Below are 24,543 nucleotides of genomic sequence, written 5' to 3' on the forward strand. Positions count from 1 at the left end.
TATTCGAGAGGATTGTGCTATGTTTTGTTGATTTTCGATTGTTCTATAGAATTAGCGGGTGTACTGCTATCCTTTATTGAAATTTAAGTTTTATGTACATGAATGTTTATTATTGAAAAAAATGAATGAAGAAAAGTTTGATGGTATTTTGTTGGCGATGGCCCAACAGCATGAAGGTGGTGTTCACGAAGTAAGGCCATGCCTTTTAAAAATGTTAATATTATTCTCTGTTGATAATGCACAACTATATAAAATTTATTTAATGTTTAGAATAATAAAATTAGAAATTCGCATATTATATTCATTAAATGTTCACTACTAACGAGATCAAAATATATAATTTTCAAAAAATGGAAAATTTGCAATTTTTTTCATGGCGTAATTATTTTTACATTTTGTATGTAATTGAAAGTTGTTTTTTTTTTGCTAGATTATGAATATTCTTAAGATTTATTTTTCAGATTAAGAATAATATTTAAGCAGTTTTTAAACCATCGAAATAAAGCCTTCTAATGAGTTTATTTCAATATAATGATAATTTTCCCATTAGTGTTAATTTTTTTTTATCAAAACTTTGTGATGCTTTTGCCTTTTCTTAATCCTTAATATACACTTTAATCTAAAGCGTAGATTTTAGTAACTTTCTCTTTAATATTTCTGAAGTCAAACATAAGGATATCTGTTAAGATAAAATTAAATTTTCAAAAAATAGGACCATGTATTTTTTAAAGACAAATTGGTAAGAAATTATTTGAAAACCATTATGGATAGTTATGAAAAAATTGTTAGAATATTAAAAAAAAGAAAAAGTTCGAACTGCTTCTTTTACGTTGAAAAAAAGAAAGAAAGAAGACTCAAAATGAATGAGAGCTATAGGTTCTATTGAGAATTAGTTAGAAATGTGTAAATTCATATTGACTTATTAAGAAGGAAGTGGGGGAGCGAACTTATCAAAATGTATTCAGTTTTGTTTCAGAAATGAAATGTAATTGAATGCCAATTATTAGGTGAACCTATTCATTTATCATGCTCAAATTTCTTTTTTAGCAAATTTATCTGTTCGTGTACATACAATATAAGTTAAATGTGCATGGACAAATTGTTTTTCTTTTTTGTTATTATCTGTCTTAAGCTTTTTTATTTTACTTTTTCTGATTTATTATGGCTAATATTTTGTTTATATGTTTAAGTTATGAATGAATAATTCAAAATGTGATTAACAGTACAATAAATCCAATTTTTGAAAAATATAAAATAGTATTTAGATGCTATATGTAATAGCAGTCTTTATTTCTTGTGTCAGATGATGTGACACAAGAAATAATATAATTAATTCATTAAAATTTTGATATACCTTAAAAGGATTTCTCTCTCTCTCTTAGCTCTTGGAAACTTTCTTCAGTTTTCTGTTAAGAAAAACAGATTTCTTTACTGGTGGAACTCCTGGAGCTGCTAGAAAAGTATGTGACGTTATTTTAAACTAGCCGCCTTTGGCGACCAGCCGGTTCGCCAATCTTAATTTTCGTTAAAATTTTAATAATTAAATATTTTATGCAATTTTTACTTTAATAGCTTCTTCATCAAAATATTTTAAAACTTCAAATTTTGATTATCATATAATTCATTCATAATATTATAAAGGCCTTCAGTCATAACGTAATATGTATCTCTCTCATTTTCTGTTAGCACCCGTAGAATTTATGCTTTAAATTAAAGTGGAAAGAATTTATCTTCAATTAATATAATAATATTTTTTACTGAAACAAAGCATTTTTTTATAATCTGATTACTGAAAATGGAGTCACTCAGCGTTTAAACTTTATGGGCACTAAAGAATATCTTTTTTAATTTATGTAATATCTCAAGAGTTGGTCAACAAAATTTTCTTAGATTCATTATGAGCAGATCGATTCATTAACAATGTTTAAATTTAAATGCATCAAACACTAAGAAAATAAAACGAATCGTTTAAAATAATCGGTTGAAAACAGGTTTTAAAAAAACTACTTAAAAAAAGATGTACTTAAAACTATAAGCATATACAAAAAATATATAACATAAATACAATTTACTTACAAAAGCATGCAACTAACCCAAAAATAATTTAAATCATCCATTGATAACGTTGTCATGACAACAATCAGAACAGAATGCGCATGCGTGAATTTTCTTCGCCGGTTACGTAACTCAAATACGTGATTTTTTCTACGGCAGTTGGGGTAAAGCTGTGCGGATTAGAAATTTTTAATTTCCTTTATTCTGTGTTATTTTAATTCAAAAGTACTTCAGAATGAATCTGAAAGATTGATTCATTAACAATGTTTAATTTTAAATGCATAAAACATTAAGAAAATAAACAGAACCGATTGAAATAATCCGCCGAAAAATTTTAACCCTAGCCTCATTACTGTTGGGAGAAAAAAAAACTGCAGCCTTTCTCGTTTGGCGCTGGGGATAATGAAAGATTTTTTTGGCGGAAAAGTTGGCGGTGGGGAAAATGGAAGATTTTTTTGGCGGGAAAGTTAGTTTTTAATTAATAATTAAAGTTCTAATTAAAAATTCGAAAAAAGAAACCCCAGGTGCACATTCCCAATCTCCAAGGTATACATGTACCAAATTTGGTAGCTCTATGTCAAACGGTCTGGCCTGTAGAGCGCCAACACACACACACACATTGAGCTTTATTATAAGTATAGATTTAGTTGACATGTTGTAGATAAATAAGTGTTCCTTAAGGCTTTTTTTTTTTTTAAATAATTCTGTCTGATGTGACCTTTTATTTAATATTTTGAGAGAAAATGGATAGTTTCATATTTCTATAGTCATTGAATGTTTAATAATTTTATCTTTGTCATTTTTAGTTATTATTGGAAAAGTTCCAAAAGTTTGAAGATAAGGCACTTGCTGAGCGGAGAAAGAAAGAGCAGGAGAAAGAAGAAGCAGAAAGAAAAAGAAGAGAGCGAATAGCTCGTAAACAAAAAGAAGAACAAGCAGCAATGGAATTGGGCAGTGATGACAGAGTTGTAGAACTTACAGATGAAGAAGCTGCTGAGCTGCAGCGTGAAATGGACGAGGTAAATTAAGTGATTCCTTTGTTAGTTTCTTTTAATAGAGTTGTACCTTTTATATATATGCAAACAACTCTTTAGAAATAAGTAAGGTTCAAGTGTAAGGATCTGAGTTAGTAGCATATTTTTTATCACATACAATTAAAAATTAATTAAATAAATTATTAATGCTGTATGTAATCTTTTTTTTTTTTTAATTAGTGAAAAAGTTGAAATTCATCCCACAATATGTTTCGAAATTCTGTTTTTTAATATGGTATTGAGCAAATGCTTAAAAATGATATTTTTTACTTTTGTATTCTGCAGTTTTTAAATCTGAAATTAAATTTCTTTCTTTCTCAATATTTTGCTATCTAACTTCATGTGTTATACTTTATGCTTAAAAGTTTTTTTTTATTGTAATAATCCTTTGCAATTCGATAGAAAAACAGCAATAAGAGAAAAATTTACAATGTTTTTAAACCTATGTAACTGTTTCTATGACCTTAAGGAAATGAGAACTGAAAAGTTACCATTTCTGAGGAGAAGTTAATTCTCCCTTTCTTGAGTTTGTAAAGACAAATCACATTATTAATTTTTAGTAGCTATAAATAATATGATACGTAACTCTACATGGTCATGGTTTTCTAGGAACAGATTTTGTTTTTGAAGTGGAGGACATTAGTAAATTGCAGAATTCAAACTGAATAGTAGCTATCAGATAAAATAGAAGGAAATAATTACGTTGTTGCTCAACTTTGTTTAAACATTTAATTTGTTAAACTCCAGAAAAAAGGAAAATCAAACCTCTTCCCTCAAATTTTTGAAAATGTTCTGTTTTACAAGACAAGTTCTAAAAACATTTTTTTTTATCATTAGTAATTTATATTAAATTGTTATATGTTACTGCACAAATGTAGAAAACAAAGAAAATTTCATAAAGCGAATAAAAACTACTGTAGATTTATATTTTCTATAGTAACATTTTGAAATTAGATGTTTTATTAAATTACTTACATGAAATGTAAAAGAAGTAAATGGTATTAACTTATATATTCAGAATGCTATACTGTTTATGTTTTATTTATCTATTTTATGCTATGTTTTGTTTTATGTTAGGTTATGTTTTTACTCACTATACTAATGTATATTTTCTTGATCTTCACTGAAATCAATGTCTTAAGTAATTTCTCTTAATTTTTAGACAATGTCTTAAGTGATCTGTGATTTTTTTTCTCATTCAGAAAAATTCTTGCAGAGTATTTTTTATTTTATTTTTTGTTTCTTTAACAATATTTGGCTTTTTGTAAAAATAAAATTAGTAATAGCCATCCTCAATGACTAACTTGCTTGCCAAAATACCTTATACTCTTATTTAAGTTTGGTTGAACTAGATGTTTCAAATTTTGATGGGCATCATTTTTTAATTAATTTTAAAAGCTCTGTACTCTAGTATCTTCTTAACTGGATTCCTAAATGGTGAAAGAAAATAAGTCACCAGATACAAATTTTATTGGGAATACAAAATTATTTAATACTGAAACTTATAAGGTAAAATTTAATTAACTTTTAATTCTTTCATATATATTTTATCTCTATACATTCCATATCTAGTTTTGTTTTAAATATATAACCGCTCTCTTTTTTTTTTAAATTTATTTTGAATATATTCTTTTTTCAGTAAATGTAGGTTTTTATTTTTAAAAAGTCCACATTTGACAAAGAAATTGATTTTTTTTTAAATATTTATTAGACAGATAATTATTACTGTAAGGATATAATATACAGATTAATATGATTAATAGATATATTTTTAAAATGATGGTTAAAATTACTTAGTGTTTACTGAGGAAATTATAAGTCAGCAAATAATGTTTCTCCAAAATTCTCTATGTTGACTTGGATGTATTTTCAAGTCATCCATTTTCTTTGTATTATTGAGAATTTTTCATCTGATGTGCTTTGGCACAGAAGAATGAAACATTTTTTAGACATAAGTCAATTGTATAGTCATTAATATTGATGTCAAAAGAATTCTTTACTATGAAACGTGATAAAAAAAATTTCTGGTTCTAATTTCAGTTTTTCTTTCTTCTCAGAAATATGTCGGGTTTATTTGTTGTACTTAAACTATCAAAAGGTAGAATCCTAAACCATATTTTCTGAATTACATGTGATTCTAGATGTGATTTTATTGGTTATGTGTGTTTCTTTGTTTTAAATACACGGATGATCATTTTTGGAAACACTTGATAAATTTCCTTAATTTTTAATTCTTAACCAGTACCGTTTATTGCAGGATTGTCTTTTTATGGAATATTTTTTTCTCTTCAATATTATTTTGAATTTTATTTTTTACTAGCTGACTTTATTAACTATATAGTTCATCCATTCTTATTAGTTATGAAATTTGAAATTTATATTACCATTACTGCTATATTTTATGCTAATTTAAATTAAATCTATTTAACAACATTTTTAGTTAAAATTTCAGAATGCACAAAATTTTTATTTTTTGGGGAAAACATTATTGAAAATTTGAAGATTCAATCAAATAATTATTATAAACCATATAAAAATGCTTAAGAAACACAAATTCTCAGATAAAACAGTCTATTTTAAAATTAAAAAATGAAATTCATATGCATTGAAAGTCTAGAATAAATCAATTCTGCTAAATTAAAAATTAAAGGAACTGTAAATATATGTCATTATTTACTGCCTTTTCTCAATAATAAATCTAAACTTCTTATTATATTAAAGAAATTGAAATGCATTTTAATATGAAATGAAGTGAAAATGACAAAGAGAGAGATTATGCATCATTACTTAATATTATCTTAAATGGTAACATTGTTGGAAATACAAAAGTTTGCAAATCCCTATAACTTATTTGAATTAATATTATAGAGTATTTAAAGGATAATCATATTGAAATACATTACGTATTATTATCCTTTGATTATGCTAGTTGTGTATTTATAATAGAAAATATTTCTTTGGACAAGAAAAGGGTTAAGTCACTCATAGTAATGCTAACTCAGAAACTATATATATATATAATATATGTGTGTGTGTGTGTGTAATATATATGTTTTTTTTTATTTGGTTTAATTTGAATTTCCTATTAACTTGATTTTTATTACTTTTGTCTCAATTCATCTGTGTTTTAGATGTGGCTGCATTTGCACTCTCTAAATACTACGATGTTTTTCCTGTTCCATTTTTGGTTTTAGTATGAATAAGAAATTTCTAGTTGCAATTCCGAAACTATTTAGCTTCGCTTTCGTTTTGTTTTCAAAAATTTTCTTACTTTGATTGGTTACTTATATATATGTAATGATATTTTAAACTCTTAATTCAATCCAAATTAATTTCCAAAGATTTATCTTAATTTAGTCCATAGTAATTTCATTCTCTTATTTCCGGATCCAATTCCATTTTTTCTACTTAATTAATTCAAGAGAAGCTCTATAAAATTGCTGAATTGGTTAAACGCCGACACATTCTCACACTCTGCGTGAAGGGCTAGAAAATATCCAATAAGCACATTTTTTTAAAAAAGATCCCTGTGTTTCCCTTACTTGTGATTGACATGCATTCTCGCTCTTCCCCACTTTTGCTTTTGTGCCGCACAGAGAGTGGACATGCCTTGTCTGCACCTTCTTGTAAATAATTATGCCTTCCTGGGAGAGAATAAAGTGAACTTAAACAATTCAAAGTCTTTTCATTGCTTGTCGAACCTGTCACCTGCTTCCAAAATTTTAAATGCTTACACACACACACACACACACACATATGAAAGTCTCCACTAATATAAAAGAACATATTTATAATAAATTTATTATATAATAAGTTAAACTTAGATACCTTTTTAACATTATGAAGAAAAAAAGTTGATGAATTTAAATGGCTGATAAATACCAAAAAGGTAAAAGAAATTTAGCAAAACTTGTTTTAAATTTATATTAATATAAATTTTGATGTTTATGCTGGTGCATCACAAAAGAATGTTGGAGCTGTATTGAAATAACTTGATGCCTCTAATGTTTTAGACCGGCAGCCTATGTTTCCAGCATTTTAAGAGATTATGTGGAGCAGGAGGGGGGGGGGATTATGCAATAACAGAATTAAGATGTCTTCCCATAGTTGATGCTTTAGACAAATTTTACTACTGCTTTCATGGCCAAAAATGTCATTCAGTCTGTTCATATGGTTCCTATTTAGTTCAGAAATGTTAAAAAAGAAGTTAGTTATTCCACTCGTCCCTGAAGTTAAGCAAATTTGATTATGGAGTTAAATACCAAAAACACTTTGCTACTGGATATTATCCAGGCATCTTTCTTTGATCAACTGTAACACCCATCTCATTTGGTATTAATAAAGTCAAAACTCAATAAAGGAATAATTTATGTTAATCCAATTGCCGAGAAGTCAAAGATGCCATGATAATTAAAAAGAAAAATTTGTGTAAATTTGTCGACTCTTCTTAAATTTTCAAACCATGCTCATGAATAATTTGACCAACTTAGCATTTTAAAAATGATTAATTCCTCCTCAATATTACTAAACTAATGTTGCTGATTGTATTTCTTAATTTATCAAGCATTTTATCGTGTGCCAACTTAAGAAAAGGACGCAAAAAAGATTTGGTTTGTTACAGTAGGTGCTTCCAATAAGTAATTTTTTTTAATATATATCTGTTCATACTATTGGAGGTTTTAAATTATTACAATTCAACAATAACATCAAAATTCTGCTTATTATAATTGACTGTGCAACAAGGCATGATTGGGCTTTTCTGTCAAAAAATGAGAATTCTGAAACCTGCAATAATATTTTAAATCAAATTTTCCAAATTCAAGTTAACTAATAGAAATGCTTCTAGATTTAAAAAATTCTTAAATATAATGTTAAACATCTTTTAACTCATGCTCATCATCCTCAAACTAATGGTTGAACTCCTAAATCAATCTTTAATAGCCAGATGAAAGTAAATTCATTGTTTTAATAATTTTGTGCATAAAACTTCTGAAAGCAAATTTTTAATGAATATAATTTAACTCAGCATTCAATAACTAAATAATTTCCTGCATACTTGTTGTTTTGCACATTAAATTGTTTCTCCTTTTGGTCAAAATAAATAATTTGAAACCTGTTAATGAAACTTATAATTTGGCCTTCCAAAAAACAATGCTAACATGGCAAGAATATAGTGAGGTGTGAGGCTTGATTTATTTTAAAAAGTTTGAGTTTATCTTGTTATTTATGAAGAATTTAATTATCATAATTAAAGAAAATTAAATCCACTTTTTTTCTGCTCCATATTAAAAAAAACAACACTCACAATAATAACTTGGAGTAACTTGTGAAATTATTAATCCAAATTCTTAGACAAAACAACCTGCTTAAATTGAGATATTTCCATTCTTCTAAAAACCACAAATTTAGTCCTGAATAGACAATGAAATCTATAAAAGCAAAATGTTCTTAAAATATCAATATACTTATTATTTTCTTTTTTTAAAGAATCAACCCATTCAAAATTGATTTCAATTTCTGTCTTGTGCTCTCATTCTGCTTATCTAGTGCATATAATTTTTCTACTTGATTTCATTTTTCTGAGCTTAAAGTTACAGAATCAAATTCATTGAAATGAATTTGGGTTATTGGAGTTAAATTTTTACTTCAATATTTTTGCTTTCCCTCCTTAATTTATTTGAAATATTTAAAAAAAAAAAATTTTTTTAAGGTGGTAGTTAGTTTTCTTTGTATGGATTATTTGGTAATTTTATTTATGATTATTCATTTTATTGCAGAAAGCTAGATTAAAAGAAGCAAAATTAAAGGAAGAAACAAAGCAAAATGGAGGCAGAGAAGAATCTGATGATGATGTACAAGAAATACAAAAGGTTTAATTTCTTTCTCTAAATCTTCCTAATTTGGAATTTAATAAAAAAAAAATAATTAAATTCTTAAAATTTATTATAAATATTTAATTGTTAAATGAAAACCATTCATAATTTTTAAACTTAACGAAGAAGTTTTGTTATTGTGCCTTATTCATAAGAGATGATAATAATAAAATTTGAAAATTAAACCTGATTTATTATAATTATTGGATTATTAAATATTTTGCATGTTTATAATTTAAAACTGCTCGGTTAATAAGATTTTTTGTCTCTTAATTGTTTTCATTTCTTGTATTTTTTTTTTTCTCAAACTAAAGTTAAGGTATGGGTTAATTTTACTGTTGATTAATGAATTTTATATTGTCAGCATACCCTCAGAAGCTGTTCTTAATAAATATTAATGATGTAATGAAAAATTTTATACATAAGAGTATCATCTAATTAGCATTTCTTATCTATTTGATTAAAGCTGACTTTTTCTTCCTATTATCTATATTTTTCATTTAAATGAGTAAAAATAGTAAAATGCATCATTTGATTTGTCAATTGATACTGAGAGCATCATTCCCTAGTATCAACAAATATCTGACAAATGGTTTTGATACTTGTCTCTTGGGTTTGTTTTGATTTTTTGAAAAAATATATAGAATTAACTCTTAACTGCAAGCAAGGCAGCAAGTTATTTAATAAATAAATTAATTCATATTTCCCTAACTTTATTTATGTAGCCTAGACCTGATGAGGATGAAGATGAAGCTGATAAAGACAAATTAAAGCCTAATGCTGGGAATGGTTGTGATCTGCCTAATTACAAATGGACACAAACTTTATCTGAAATAGAGGTAAGTAACAAAATTTGCTGTTGTGGTGTATTAGTGTGTATTTTATTTGTGTATACATTTTGTCCATAAAATAATTTTGGATCTTTATTATTTAATATGTAATAATTCACAGATAAAATGAATGAATAAAATTTAGACCTTAACCTCTTCAGAACCAGCGCAGTGAGAACAAGACACTGTCACATGACCAAAGTGGAGCATCACCATGGGCCCACTCAATTTTCACAGTTAAACCAAATTTTACAAAAAAAAAAAAAAAAAAAAAAAAAAAAAATGTTTTGGTGTAATGGTTTAAATTTTATAAATAACATTTGTAATATACTGCTACTCAATATATTTATATATATATATGTTTTATGTATATAAACATATATGTCTTATATGTTTAATACAAAGATTATAACATTAATATAAATGATTAAAATAAGCAAAACACTGAGCTTTTTAGTATATCCTTGAAAACAAAGTTAGATATATAAAAATTGTATAAGATTTCACTCTGACCCCCAGCAGCATTCATCTGAACGCACTTTCACATATTCTCCTAATGAAAAAAATGCAATCAGCAAGAACATCATTTGTTTATACCAACAAATCTAGAAACACAGAACATAAAGCAATGCTTGCCCTCATATGAAAGTCAAATACCATACAATTAGACTGTTAAGTTTCTCACTCTTTTCATAATGGGAAGGCAAAATCGAATGAATCAAAAGCATACAAAATGCTATGTAGTGAACCAGAAACTTTAAACTCTTTTCTCCACTCAGTCAAAATATAAATAAAAACCCAGATCAAAAGGAATCATAGCCCTTTAAATGCCTAATCCTCTCATAAGAACCAAACACCTGCAATTGCTTACATGTTTAAATACTCTGGATCAAGTTTTTTAAAACTTAGAACTGAAAACATATGTTGAAGATCAAAACTTTGTGAGATGAACTTCAACTGCTATCTAAAGTTGATTAAAAATTTAAATAAAATGTTTTAAATAGAAAACGCTCTAGCATGATTATGGGCCAATAGAGATGGAAAGGCTCTTCTCGCATATGCTACTGTGGGCCGTGGAGGGGAAAATCGCATGATCAGCTGTATGTGATCATGGTCCCGAACGGGTTAAATGACCAGTGTAAAAACCTTTTGTCGTACAGCACACATTATTGGTATATAAATTCATTCTGTGGTTTGATGAACAACAGAATGAATTTATCTGAGGATCTGAGGCTAAATATTTTATCATAATTACTATCGTTGCTTGAGCATTATAATGATCTTAGTTTCTAGAGATGCTATGTGAAATGAAATGAAATTCTTGTACATGCATGACTAAAACTGCTGTTAAACTCTTATTTTTTTCTTTATACCAATGAATGAATATTGTATGCTTAACTGAGTTATGCTATGATATTTGAAGCTCTTGTATTATTTTGTGTATAAAGAACTTCACTTTTTGTATTATTTTTTAACAAGACAAAAAAGAAACTTTTAAGATCAAAAATAAAAGAGCATTATCATTTTACAAAAGCACCATATTTTGCCAGACTAGATTAATATTTTATGTCAATTAGAAATGTGTAATATTTTGCACAAATATGCTAGTTTCATTCAAATTAATTGCAACATTTTGTACTGAAGCAAATATGGATTAAAAATACAATTATTTTTTCAGCATTCAAACCATTTCTCTACATTTTTTTTTTTTTATCATTCACCTACATATTGAAGATGAATATAATATAAAGAGGGGGGGAACGCCACCAAATTGATTATCCTAGCATAAGTACTTTTACGCTTTTCATACAATTGTTATTGCTGACATATAGTTTTAAAAATGACAATTACGTTGCAGTTAAAGACTGTTCTTCTTGCCTCTATAAAATAAAGAAGGTTGCTTAATTTATATTGAAACTGTTGAAAGTACTTTCATTTCATGTTGTGCATAAACAAAAGGCATAAATATGTGTGATGCTATCATGAAACTTTCAGCTGTGCAAAATGTTTAGAGATCACATTATTGTATTCAAAGTCATAAAGGAATACAGCAGTTAGGTTACTGAAGGGATGATAAGAGCTTGTATGGATGCCTATGCAAGCTCTGATTTTACAATAAGCAACCATTAAGTTGCCTTTGTTTACAAAATAAACAAAAAAAAATCCTTTTCAAAACAGAAGAGTCATATAACAAAGTCCATATGCATTTATTTGGAATAGAATTATATATTTGTCTCAATAAATCTTCCATCAATATTTTATTTGATAAATAGCAGTGAATGTGTGAATAATGTGCCCGTTAACTTGGAAAAAAGTTAATTTTTTTATACTAGATAGCAATTCACAAATACTATTGATCCTGATAATTTGTGCTATAATATTGTTTAAGTCTTTGAAAAAAAATAATAATGGCCATCACAGGTATTTGCAATCAACAAGAAACAATATTAAGGAGTTATAGAAAGTAAAAGGGTTGTGTGATACTGCATTTGTAACTGCAATTATATATTGCTAAAATATCCACACAAAAAAATGGCTCGTAATAACTGTCTAAAATTAATGGGAAGAATCCTTACTTGTGTAATGTTATTTGCTGCATTGAAAAAAAAAAATTTAGGTTTTTAAATGCAAAGAAATTACAAGAAAATCTTTAGGAGGAACGTTCATAATCATGTAATGTTAGTTAATTATGTAATAATTGCATATACTCGACATCAAACTGAAAAATATATGCATAAGAAATAATTAACTGTCATAAAAATATGAAAGTTACTGTAAAAGATTTAAATAAAAATTCAACAATAATAAAAATTATTTTAATTTGATGCAGTTTATATTTAAGTTAATATATTGGCAATCTTTTTGTCAATTTTATTTTTGAGAATAATATTTATTATATAATTATTTTAAGGACAAAAATTCCTCAAGCTAAAATTATTGCTTTGCAAATTAAAGGTTTTTTTCTCAACTGTATAACTTGTAACTAATTTTCGAAATGTCAAAGAGAGGAAAAAATTATGTTAAGTAGTATCAATTTCCTTGAACACTCATATATATACAACAAATGTCAATATAAATTATCAATAAATTGAGCAAGATCTAATCCTATTTACATATTTTTCTCAAGTAAATCTACACACATCAATATTGAAAGAGCTAATTTAAAAATACCTGAAAATAAATAAACATACCTAAAAAATATATTCAAAAAATGGTGCAAAATGTAATATATTAATTGTGAGTTTGAAAAGTAATGCATATACCATGAAAAGATAAAATAAAAAGCATAGATATGATATATATTATGATAAATAGGTATTGTACTGTAGAATCCTAAAAGAAAGTGCTTATGTTAATAAAAAGTCATAATTCCATGTATTGTTAATTTGAATGATTAAGTAGTAGACTTAAGTAGATTTTTTGATATTATTGTCAGTAAATCCAAGCCATGACTATTGGGGCGAAATATGGTGTAGTTTCTCTACTAAGAATATGAAGCAAAAAGAGATTGAAAAAATAAATTCATAGCTTTTTAGCAGTGCAGGAAGAACTTCTTTGTGAGGAAATGGCACTGGAATCGTATAAATAGTTGCTTTGACAGCAGTTAAAGTTATCATTATTTTATGACTAGAAGTGTGAGAATCCCTTGAAACTGAGAAATAAAAATGTATTTTTTAAGTTTCAATTTAAGATAGAAAATTATGTTATGAACATGGTCAAAATAAAATTATTATATATGTATGTATATCTGTATAATGATGTCTGATTAATTTGTTTTTAAAAAATAATTTCCTAATTCTTTAAATCCATCTTCATTGTTTTTTTAATATATCTGATTGTCGCTGACTATTAATTGGAATTAAAATGTTTTACAAATTCTTTCTAAAACTATATTAAGTTCCAAATGTGTTCTCTTTTCCTGTTTCCCTGTTCAATACAGTGTACTAAGTCAACATGGCATTGAGAAAAAATTTTTGCAAAAGTCGAAAATTGGAGTATTTTCTTTGAATTATGAAAAAAAGAAAAATACTTAAGAACTCAATTACTGCCTCTTCAATGCATGTTCGATATCTGTTTATACATAATATAAAATAATTTAGCATGAAATATTTCTGCTGTGTTGTCTGATTTTGATATCAAAAATTTTGGAAAAGATGTTATATCTATTGAATTTCTATTAAATTTCTTTGTGTATATGCACAATTTCAGTAGGTTTTAATTCAGTACAGTTTTAATCTGCTGTAACAATAATCAGTTTCATTTTTATTGCAGCTTAAAGTTCCTATCCCAGCTAATTTTAAGGTGAAAGCCAGAGATGTTGTTGTAGTCATAGAAAAAAAGGTATTATTACTAATTAATTCGTTATCATATAGACACATCTTCTTGCATACAGCCAACCACCCTACTACCACTGAATGAAACAGTATTGACAGATCATGTATACACTTAAGAATAGTTTTGATAGAAAAACTGCATTTTATTATTTATTTATTTTTCAACATTTTGGTCATTTTATTTTTTTATGCAGAAATTACTACTGGAATTATTTTATGTTAAGATAAGGTTTTGCTTTTTAAGTTTATCTCTTCAGGTGACTTTTCTGGAAAAAACACGATTTTACACAATTTTTTGTTTATAACTTAAATCTTTTTCTATCTGCTCTCATGCTGAAAATTTCATGTAGTGCTATCTTGTAAATTTTTGTGGTACTTGCATTGTTGCCTTAGGATGATAATCTATTGGTACCTCAAAATTTTGTGAGATGAGGTAAAATTGAAAAATATTCGTATGTAATAATCAATATATGATTCGTAACTAAATATTTTCTGTTACAAAAAAAAAAAAAAAAAAAAAAATTGCACAGTGAAGCTTGATCTCACAGATATTATTATTAAAAATTTAGAATCATCTGGCTATGCATTCCTTAACTTAACACCTATTATCTACTTTTGCTTTTCTATTGTTAATATTGAGAACGTTTGTTGACATATCTTCATTAATTTTAGCTGTTCTCTTTAATTTTCAATATAAATACAGCTTCGTTGAGTTGTAACAAATAAGTTGTCATTATAAATATCCAAAAATTTAAAACTTTTAATTATTTTACAATGATAATAATTATTTTCAATATAAATACAGCTTCGTTGAGTTGTAACAAATAAGTTGTCATTATAAATATCCAAAAATTTAAAACTTTTAATTATTTTACAATGATAATAATTATTTGAATTATTTTTATTATTAAAATTATATTTATATATTTTAATGCTTAAAAATTAAATTTTAATTCAAGTGCTGTATAAATGACCATAATTTTTTTTAAAAATCGAATTATAACTTATGTATTAAGAGGCAAAAGCATTTATTTTTGAATATAAGAATGAGTAGCATTGTTAATCTAATTTATAATTATTTTTCTTCTAAAAATTAAATTATAATTTAGGAATAAGAAGAATAAACATTTACTTTTGCATAAAAAATTAAAAACATTAATTAATACTGTTTGTCAATTGTTAAACTAATTTAAATTCATATTAAAGGAAAAAAAATTAAAAAACACTAGCCCAGGGCCGAGCTTTCCCTACAATGTTGGTACACTCGACGGTAATAACTCATTATTAGCATATAAGTTGTACCGAAAGTTTGAAGGTCATTTTCTAGAAATCGGTTGACTATTGCGCTTTAATATTATAATGAATGAACATTCTAAAGGCATATTACATTTATACTAAATCTCATCTCGAACTCATTTTTCCTACCTGTGCTCTTTGTAGGATGAAAAGGATTTCATTTAATATCTGTGAAATTTACATCTGGAATAAGAGAGAACTTTCTGTACCCCTAGGAAATAAATAAAAATTGAACATTACTTGACTTATTACCCAGTCTTCTGCAAGAAGATTGATTACCTGGATGGTTACACTTTCAAGTGGCATTATGATCCCCTGGGTTTCTCTATTAAACTGATCTCAATTGTTCATGTGCTCAATTAAGAGAACAGGAACAAGGTTATTAATGATATTTTAATGTCTGTCACAATTTGATGTCCAAAAAGTATTTTGTTGAGTATCATAAATGTCAAGCTATTCATAAAATAATTAAAATAAACAAAATGAGATATTTCCAGTGAACCAGCTGGTTCCCAAAGGCACAATTGCTGTACAATATTACTGATCATAAATATTCTGAATTATCTTATATATTAAAAATTGTTTAAGATCAAAATTTGTTAAATTAATTGAAAATTTAATTATTATATTAATAGTAACTCAATATTTGACTGCCGTAAGAACTTTTAATGACATCTTTCTTATGCATCTACAATTTTAAATAAGATATGAAATTCTTAAAACTTTACTTTATCTGCATTATTTAAAATCTATAGCTCCATCTATTAGCTGAAATACAGTAATAAATCAGAATTATGATAATTATAACGGCCTCAGATTTAGTTGGAAAACTAATGGCTGTATGGGAGGGGGGTTGTTGAAAAAATTTAGCTTTGAAAATCATTTATAGCTGGGTTTTTTTAATGTAATGGCAAAAAATATTTCAAAATTTTGTAATCTATTAGGATAAATTTCTGTTTAATGGTTCAAAAAATTTAATGCATTATGTTAAAGAAGCAAAATGTCAGATTAAACTAGCAATTGTATTTTTACACATCTAGTTAATTATATTGCAAAAAAAAAAAAAAAAAATACGATAGTGTTTAAAAAATTTTTAAACAGTAAAAACGTTTTTTTCTTTTCATGGTTGCTTTTTATAAAATTGCTTATTGATAATTGCCACAAAAAAAAGTTAAACATTTTATTAAAGCCATACATTCTTTTTAAAAAGAATGCTCCTCAGTATATTTTGGTAGATTGTCATGCCTTAATTATCAACAATGGAAACAAAACCTAAGATTAAGTGTTAGTAATAACAATTATTGGAATTTATTATAACAGTGATACTTTAAAAATATTTTAGATATATTTTATAATATCTAAAAATGTATTGAAATTAGAAGGTAATTTTAATTCGACTAACACTATCTTAGATAACTGTAATTTCATATATATATTTTTATATATATACATAAAAAGAAATCAGTATATGTACAATCCTATCCTCCAAAGCATATATTTTCTCAATTTCATAGTATAAGTTCCCTGTAGAGTGCCAAAAACTATCTGTATTGTGATAAAATGATTGTGATTAATTCGAAAGAATTTGTTTATAGATGGAATATAAATATTCTTTAAGATGTATGTGTAACACCACATGAAAATATGGAGGAGAAAAGAAAAAATTAACATTGAAAAGTTGATATCTATATTTGAGTATCTTGTATAGTATCTGGAGATTTTGTTTTGATTTTATTTAGCTTACTGTAAAAATATATTTTGTGATTTAGAAAAATAAATAAAGCATTACAGCTTTTTAAATTTAATAAATATTACTTTAGTTTGTCTGTAAATTTCTGCGCACAAATAAACAAATGTATTTATTCTATTCTTTCTATTTTAAAACAGTTGCTTATGAATGCAACTTGCGTATAAGTTTTATATTTGATTTTACTACAGTGATATTGGTATCTAATATCTCATTTTTATTTTCTTGTAGCATTTGAAAGTAGGGTTGAAGGGGCACCCTCCTATTATTGATGGAGAATTACAACATACTATTAAAATAGATGAATCCTGTTGGGTAATGGAGGATAGCAAGACAATAGCAATTACTATGGAAAAGGTAAATGTTATTTGTTCAGTTGTGTCTTAAGTTAAAGCAATTTTTTTTTTCTTTCCTTTTTCCCCCCTTAATATTTGTAAAATAACAGATATCCTTTTTTTACCCTCACTACAAGTAGTCGGAGGTTAATATAAAACAACAATATTGTTATTATTTTCTTATATCCAATTTATTTCGAGTTAAATATTATTCATTCCACTTCATAAATTTTATATTTCCATTTATGGAAATTTAAAATTGCACATTGAAAAAACTTTTGTATACAGTTTTAATTCAAGTAACTGTACATATATATGAATATCAATTTGTCAGATACATGAATATCAAGTAATTATCAGATATAAACGATATTTGGTTTAGCAGTTGCGCCATTTTGCACGAAAAAGAAATTCTAATTCAGAATTTGTATTAGAAAAGCTCAACTAATAGGACAAAATATCCTTTAGCCATCCTTTTGTTCATACTCGCATACTTTAAAGAGTGATAGAAAATGTTTATGCCAAAAGATGAATATTCGTACTTTTTTTTTTTTTTTTTTTTTTTTTTTTTTTGTAAAATCTAAGGATCTAGATATTTTAAACTTTTTTTAATATTATTTTTCTGGCATTATAATCATTGTTTTTGCAGATTAATAAAATGGAATGGTGGAGTAGACTTGTGACAACTGATCCAGAAATAAATACCAAAAAAGTGAATCCAGAACCTTCCAAGGTAGAGTATTCTTAAAAATTTATTTCATTTCATACTGTTATTATTTTTTACTGTCTTATCATTCTTTTTTTTTTAATTTAATCTTTTATTTCTACAAGGTGCTTGGTTGGAAATTGTCTAAGTTCCTAATTTGTAATTTACATATACTTTATTGTAAAAGCCGGAATAATCACATTAAAAGAAAGTATCTTGTTTCTTTTGAATCTCTGGGAGAGAGGAAATGTTTCACATTTTCCACTCAAAGGATAGTGGTGTGATTTCTTTTTAATATTATTTGTCTTTTCATTACAAATAAACGTCATATTATTCTTTCATCTTTTTTATAGGCTGAAGTAGATATTTTGGATCTTTTCTCATTTGTATTGAATTGAAAAACTAAATATCAAACAGAATTAATTCTCCTTAAATAATTTGCTATGTATTCCAAATAGATCAGTTTTTTGAAACTGTAGACAATTTTGATTTAGGAGATTCTATAATTATGTAAAAATTTTCTATTTGCATAAATAAAAATAATGGATTGTGGAACGAACCATTTTGATATTTAAAAGTTTATTTTTGTGACAAGTGCCATAAATGCAGTTAATTAAAATTTCCTCCTTTGCCATATATGCAAAGAATATCTGAATCAGAACTTTAAAAAGGCCTGTATGTAGATGCTTTTATCTCCATAAAAATGTTTAGCTTTAAAGCTGACATGTGTTTAATTATTTATCAGGTCATTTAAATTAAGGATTAAAGAGATATGCAAGAATAAATTCAGTGAAGTGTGTGTCATTCATGCAGGTTTGAGAAATTTTGCAAGCTACTTTAGACAACCTTTTAACTTAAGACTTGCTGTGGTCACATTCTTTTCGTTTTCTTTGTAAAGTTAAATAAATTTCAAATGTTTTAGTTAGAATTTTATTCAAATATATTTAAAATATTAATAATTATTTATTAATAATTTGACAAATGAATGAATTAATTTTAATGACAAGACTGATTAAAAATAAGATAATTTTCAGGGATTACAACCCTTGTAAGTTGATACCAAATTGTGATAAATTTATAGTTGAACCAAAAAAATCATGAGTGTAACCATATCTATTTAAATAATGACTAACAAAATGCGCCCAACAGAAATAATTCAAAGTTTATTTGTGAAGATTTTTCAGTACCTATTTACTTAATTTGTTAGAATTAACTATTTTATGTCATAGCATAGACCAATTCTACCATTTCACTCATTTACATGTTTTTATTATCATGTGAAAACATGATGTTATCTTTTATTTGTTTTCAGTTGTCTGACTTGGATGGTGAAACTAGAGGTATGGTTGAAAAAATGATGTATGATCAGCGTCAAAAAGAAATGGGCCTGCCAACTTCAGATGAACAAAAGAAACAGGATGTCCTTAAAAAGTATGCATAAAAGTATTCTCTGGATTTCTTTTTTATATTTATTAATCTTTGTATGAATATTATAGCAATGAAAATATATGTGTATATACATACATACATACATACATATATATAATAAAGTAAGTAGGAACAAATTCATCATTTTTTGACATACTTTCCGATTGTTTTAATATTGGAATAATTATTTAATCAAATTAGACTTCTTTCTTCGCTAATGCTTGAACTTGAGTTTCTTACGCTCTCTCTTATTTTGTGTTTATTACACAAATGTTGAGAATAATTTAATAGAGATGTTTTCATGCCAAAATATTTTTTAATATTTGCTTGTTACTACTATTAATATGAGTGTTATACAAGTTATCTGTGACCGTAAATGGGAGATTTTATATATAAATATATATATATATTTCCATTTCTGTACATTGTCAGATTTTTCATTTGGCCCTGGCTCTTGATCAATTCAATCATTGATTCTGAGAAACTTTTAAATAATGATGTCATGATTCCAACTTGTAAAAAAAAATTTAGGCAAAAAAAAAAAAAAGTTAAGCCCTCAATAAACAACTAACATTATAAAAAGATAGATGGTTGCATGTAATTTGATGGTTGGCAATGAGTCTCAAAATGAGAGCATTGAGATTATGGACAAGAAAATGAAAGGAATATGCATTTATAATCACACTACCACTTTAATTTTCTGCTTATAATCACTGTAGTAATAAAAAATTATTAATGTTTAAAATTAAATTTATACTGGAGACAATTAAGTCAAATAACAATGAAAAGTTCTTTTAAAAATCCTAAAAACTAATGTTATTTTGATGAAATTTCTCCTGTTCTAATTCATGGTGGCCAGCTGACCGGAATCATTAGGAAATTCCAGGAGTTCTAAGTAGAATGAAATATCATTGGCAACAAATGAAAATCAAACTTTTACTTAGTCTAAAACAGACTATGGAAGAGAAAGATTAACAACCATATCTAATTTATTGCATATGTGTATAAATACATAATATTTTTGCTTTAAGTTTTTGTTTTCTTTCTTCCAGAAGGACAAGTTAACATAATTGTCAAAAATGGTTTTGCGTACTATAGCAAAATGCAGCTTAACTAAAGCTCAGCTACTGTTACTGTTATAATTTTAAGCTTTAATGGGTCTTTTTAATTTAAAATGTTATATATGGAGATATTGCCCCCCCCCCCCTCCCTTCTTTCTTCAACATATCGATCATAACATTTATCACAAAAGCAAAATTACAAATTTTGGGTTTTAATATTCAAAACTGGTTGTAAAATATTGACCCATTATTATAATTCGAAAACAATTTTAACTAAAGTATTTTACAATAATAATAATTTTTCCTTCTTTTCTAGGAGATTTTTTTTATTGATCTTTTAAAGTATCGAATGTGATTTCTATTATTGTCATAAAACTTTTTTTTTTTTTGTTTATTTTTAAACATTATAAACACAGCTTACTAAATTCTTCATATGAATTTAAAGCTATGAGCGATATAAAACAGACGTTATTGCTGATAATTCCTTTTAAAGTGTTTTTTATTTTGTGTTCATTTAAAATTCCCCATACATTCAACAAAATGCTCTATAATTTGAAAATAATCTTAAACATGAGAAATTAATTTGTTTGATACATTATAGATATACATGCCTCTTCTAATTTTTTTTTTTTTTTTTAATTTTGTAAAGCATTTTCATATACAATATACGGCATTTTTCTTATACAATTTGATATATATGAACTGTTTGCCTCAAAAATTTACAAAATTCATTCATATTACCTTTCTTGAAATTTATACCTCTGAAGCATTTTTCCTTTTGATGCAATAAAGAAAAATATTGATAAGGAACAATTTTTCCACTCTTTTCTCTATTTTACAGATTGAGCAGTGTGCAAGCATAGTTTTTTTAATTATAGTCGGGGAGCTAAAAGTCAATGCTATTTTGAGTATTGGTAAACAATTTTGATAGGGGGGACACCACTGGAATGAAACAAATCATCTCATTCTTAAGCACTTCGGCAATGTGTATGTATAAAACAATTTTTCAAATTCAGTTAAGAACATATTGTGCAACAATTAAAAAAATAAAGTGACATCATTCAGGAGATATTAGAAACGGGGAAATTTAAACAGCAGCCACCTTGTAATTATAAATATGGATGTGTGTGTGTTGGTACTCTACAGAACAGACCATAAAATGTAAATATAAAAATTTGACCAGATATTCTTTGGAAGGTAGGAATGTGCATGTGAGAGTGATTTTTTTAAAATTTAAATTTGTCTAAAATTAATCAAGATTTTTAAGGTGAAGATTAGCAGAAGTTCCCAAAAATATTACAGTACAAAATGTTTTTTATAACATTTTGAAACTTGAAATGTTATATATGTTTGTGTCTAATTTTTAACATGCATTGAAATTCAAACTGTTTTCATTGTTTCATTAAATATTTAATCCTATGATTAAATATTTAATCCTTCCCTCCCCCCATTGTTTAAAATTAAGAAAGAAAGATTCCATTTTATATTCTTTATAGTTGACATGTTAAATAGAAAGTGAAGTTACAGTACTGCAAATATTAGAAGATTGGTAACTGGACTATTGAGTTTTAAGTGTTTGATGTCATGGGATTTAACTCTATTAGGATTGTTAAGAACACTTAAGTTATACAGAATGAATATTACAGACTATTAAAGTATTGGGCTATTAAACTATTTTAGCTTTAGTTTTTTTACGCAGTTTGATTCTTAAAAATATTTTAAGAGGGAATCATGAATATTTCATTATGTACAGGAGATTTAATTGAAAGTGAAGACAATCAATATTCCAGATTAGCTCAAAGGAAGCTAATACAAAATATAGAAACAAACATTTGAGGATATTTCATGTAGGCAACCGTCTGCCTTAATTATGTATGTATGTATCATTCATTTTCATGTTGTTATAGTATATAGTACATTCGATTCATTTTATGTTTTATAATTAACCTATTTCCATTATGTAATAAATGTTTATATTAATGATTTCCAAATGCTTGTGTTCACCTGTCTACGTTGATAGTGAGAAGGGTTATTTCATGGTTTTATTTCTGCATGAGTATATAAATAATTGACAACATAGTTTGTAGTAAATGGAAACAAATGTCATTTTTTTAATCATTTATTGATATAAATTATAACCTTATGTAATTCATTTTCTTATAATTTTTATTTTATGAATTATAACATTTTAATGTTATGAATTATAACATCTCTATCCTTTATCTCTAAAAGTAATTCTGAGTTTCCCTCTTGCAGGTTTATGCAAGCCCATCCTGAGATGGATTTTTCTAAATGTAAATTTGCATGATTGCACAGTTTAAATCCTCTTATGTACATTGGCATTCCAGGACTTCAAAAAGAAAACTCATTTAGTGCATTAAGAATTCAGTTTGACCTAGGAACTGAATTCTTAGTTGCCAGTGCTGCACTTTTGACTATTTCTTTTTATAAATAAATTCATTTGCTTTAGTCACTTGGCTGCTGTGTTCCTTGTGACTGTCTTTTTTAAATATCTCATCAATTATAGTTTCAGCAATTTGTCACTTTCAAAATGAAAAGTATTAATTTTAAAAATATAAATAAGTTAAAAATTTAGCTGCGTTGAAAAGTTCATAATCTAATTTTGGTAACATTAGTTACATAAAATTTGACTACCTTCAAAACAAGGCAGCCATCTGTCCCATCATTTCTACTGTATCTGAATACAGAACCAAAGTCACTGTGTGCAAATTCGTGGTCCTGACAGGTGCTCGGATCTTGCCCGTGATATGAAAATGACGACTTGTGCAAATTTCTCCTTTAATTTTCTGAACAGAAAAATATACACTAGAATTAAAGCTGGTATTAAAAACAATCATAAAACACATGCTTCAGTTGGAAAGAAACTCACAAATGATAGCTTGTGTTCTAAGAAATGCTATCATATCACTATTCCAATTATTAAATACTTTTTCTCAAATGCTCCAAAATTTCACAATATGTATATGATATGCTGTGGGAAATGAATTCACTATAATCAGTTTTACAAAAAGTAATGAGCACCAGTTGAAATGTTGCATACAACTGTCTTGCATTGCTGTGAAATTTCCAAAACATGCCTAATGTTTATGTGTACACTTAAAAAAAAAATTGCATTTGCTTCAGTTATCCTGACATGATAATTTTTTGTTAGTCACAATCTGTTCTATTTATAATCAGATACCTGGAAACTAATAAATATCATTATGTAAAGTTGAGGGGGGGGGGGAGTTTTATTCTGTCTTATTACATACACAATCATTCAAAAGGATGTAACATATTCTTAGACTTTTGAATTAAAAATTTGCTGACCATTTCCTGAAATAAGTATAATCCTCATCAAATATCAAAAGTGGATTTGGAAACCAAATTTTATTAGTCTAGGTCCATTTCGAAATTGAACGAACAAACTTTTGTACCTTTATTCGTATCTTCAAAAATAATATTGTTATTGACCTGCATTTTTTTATTAACATAATAAAAAATACATATATAATATACTAACTTTTACCCGCGACTTCATTCGCGTGGAAATTTTGATGTGTATGTATGAGACTGACGGTCTGATCAGCACTCGGCAGTGTCTGTCTAAAATCGCCTGCGAACAAAACGACAACGCCGCCTGATTGCCGCGGATGTCCTGCAGGCTGCGGTTTAACGCCTCTAATGCATGCTTGTGTGACATTGTGTACTCTGCACTCGTCCCATACTATTAACTTACACTGCTGCAAAAGGACTCCCCGGCCGCTGTTTTTGGCGGTAATGCATGTTGGGGTATCTTCGCTTGCAAGATTAAGCTGCAAGTTGAAAACGGAATGTGCAGTCT

The 24,543-nt window shown here is 26.7% G+C and overlaps 1 protein-coding gene across 1 annotated transcript; it reads left to right on the forward strand.

Annotated features, from left to right (window-relative positions):
• Positions 1–23,172, forward strand: LOC129963625 (nuclear migration protein nudC-like). The gene is made up of 10 exons (XM_056078106.1): positions 1–190; positions 1,383–1,460; positions 2,862–3,074; positions 8,867–8,959; positions 9,688–9,801; positions 14,065–14,133; positions 17,401–17,526; positions 18,154–18,237; positions 19,523–19,641; positions 22,956–23,172. Exons 1-10 carry the CDS (start codon positions 122–124, stop codon positions 23,005–23,007), a joined length of 1,017 nt encoding a protein of 338 aa, XP_055934081.1. The 5' UTR covers positions 1–121; the 3' UTR covers positions 23,008–23,172.
• The last annotated feature ends 1,371 nt before the right edge of the window (positions 23,173–24,543 follow it).

Source organism: Argiope bruennichi, chromosome 3 (assembly GCF_947563725.1).
Source record: "Argiope bruennichi chromosome 3, qqArgBrue1.1, whole genome shotgun sequence".
NCBI classification, from domain to species: domain Eukaryota; kingdom Metazoa; phylum Arthropoda; class Arachnida; order Araneae; family Araneidae; genus Argiope; species Argiope bruennichi.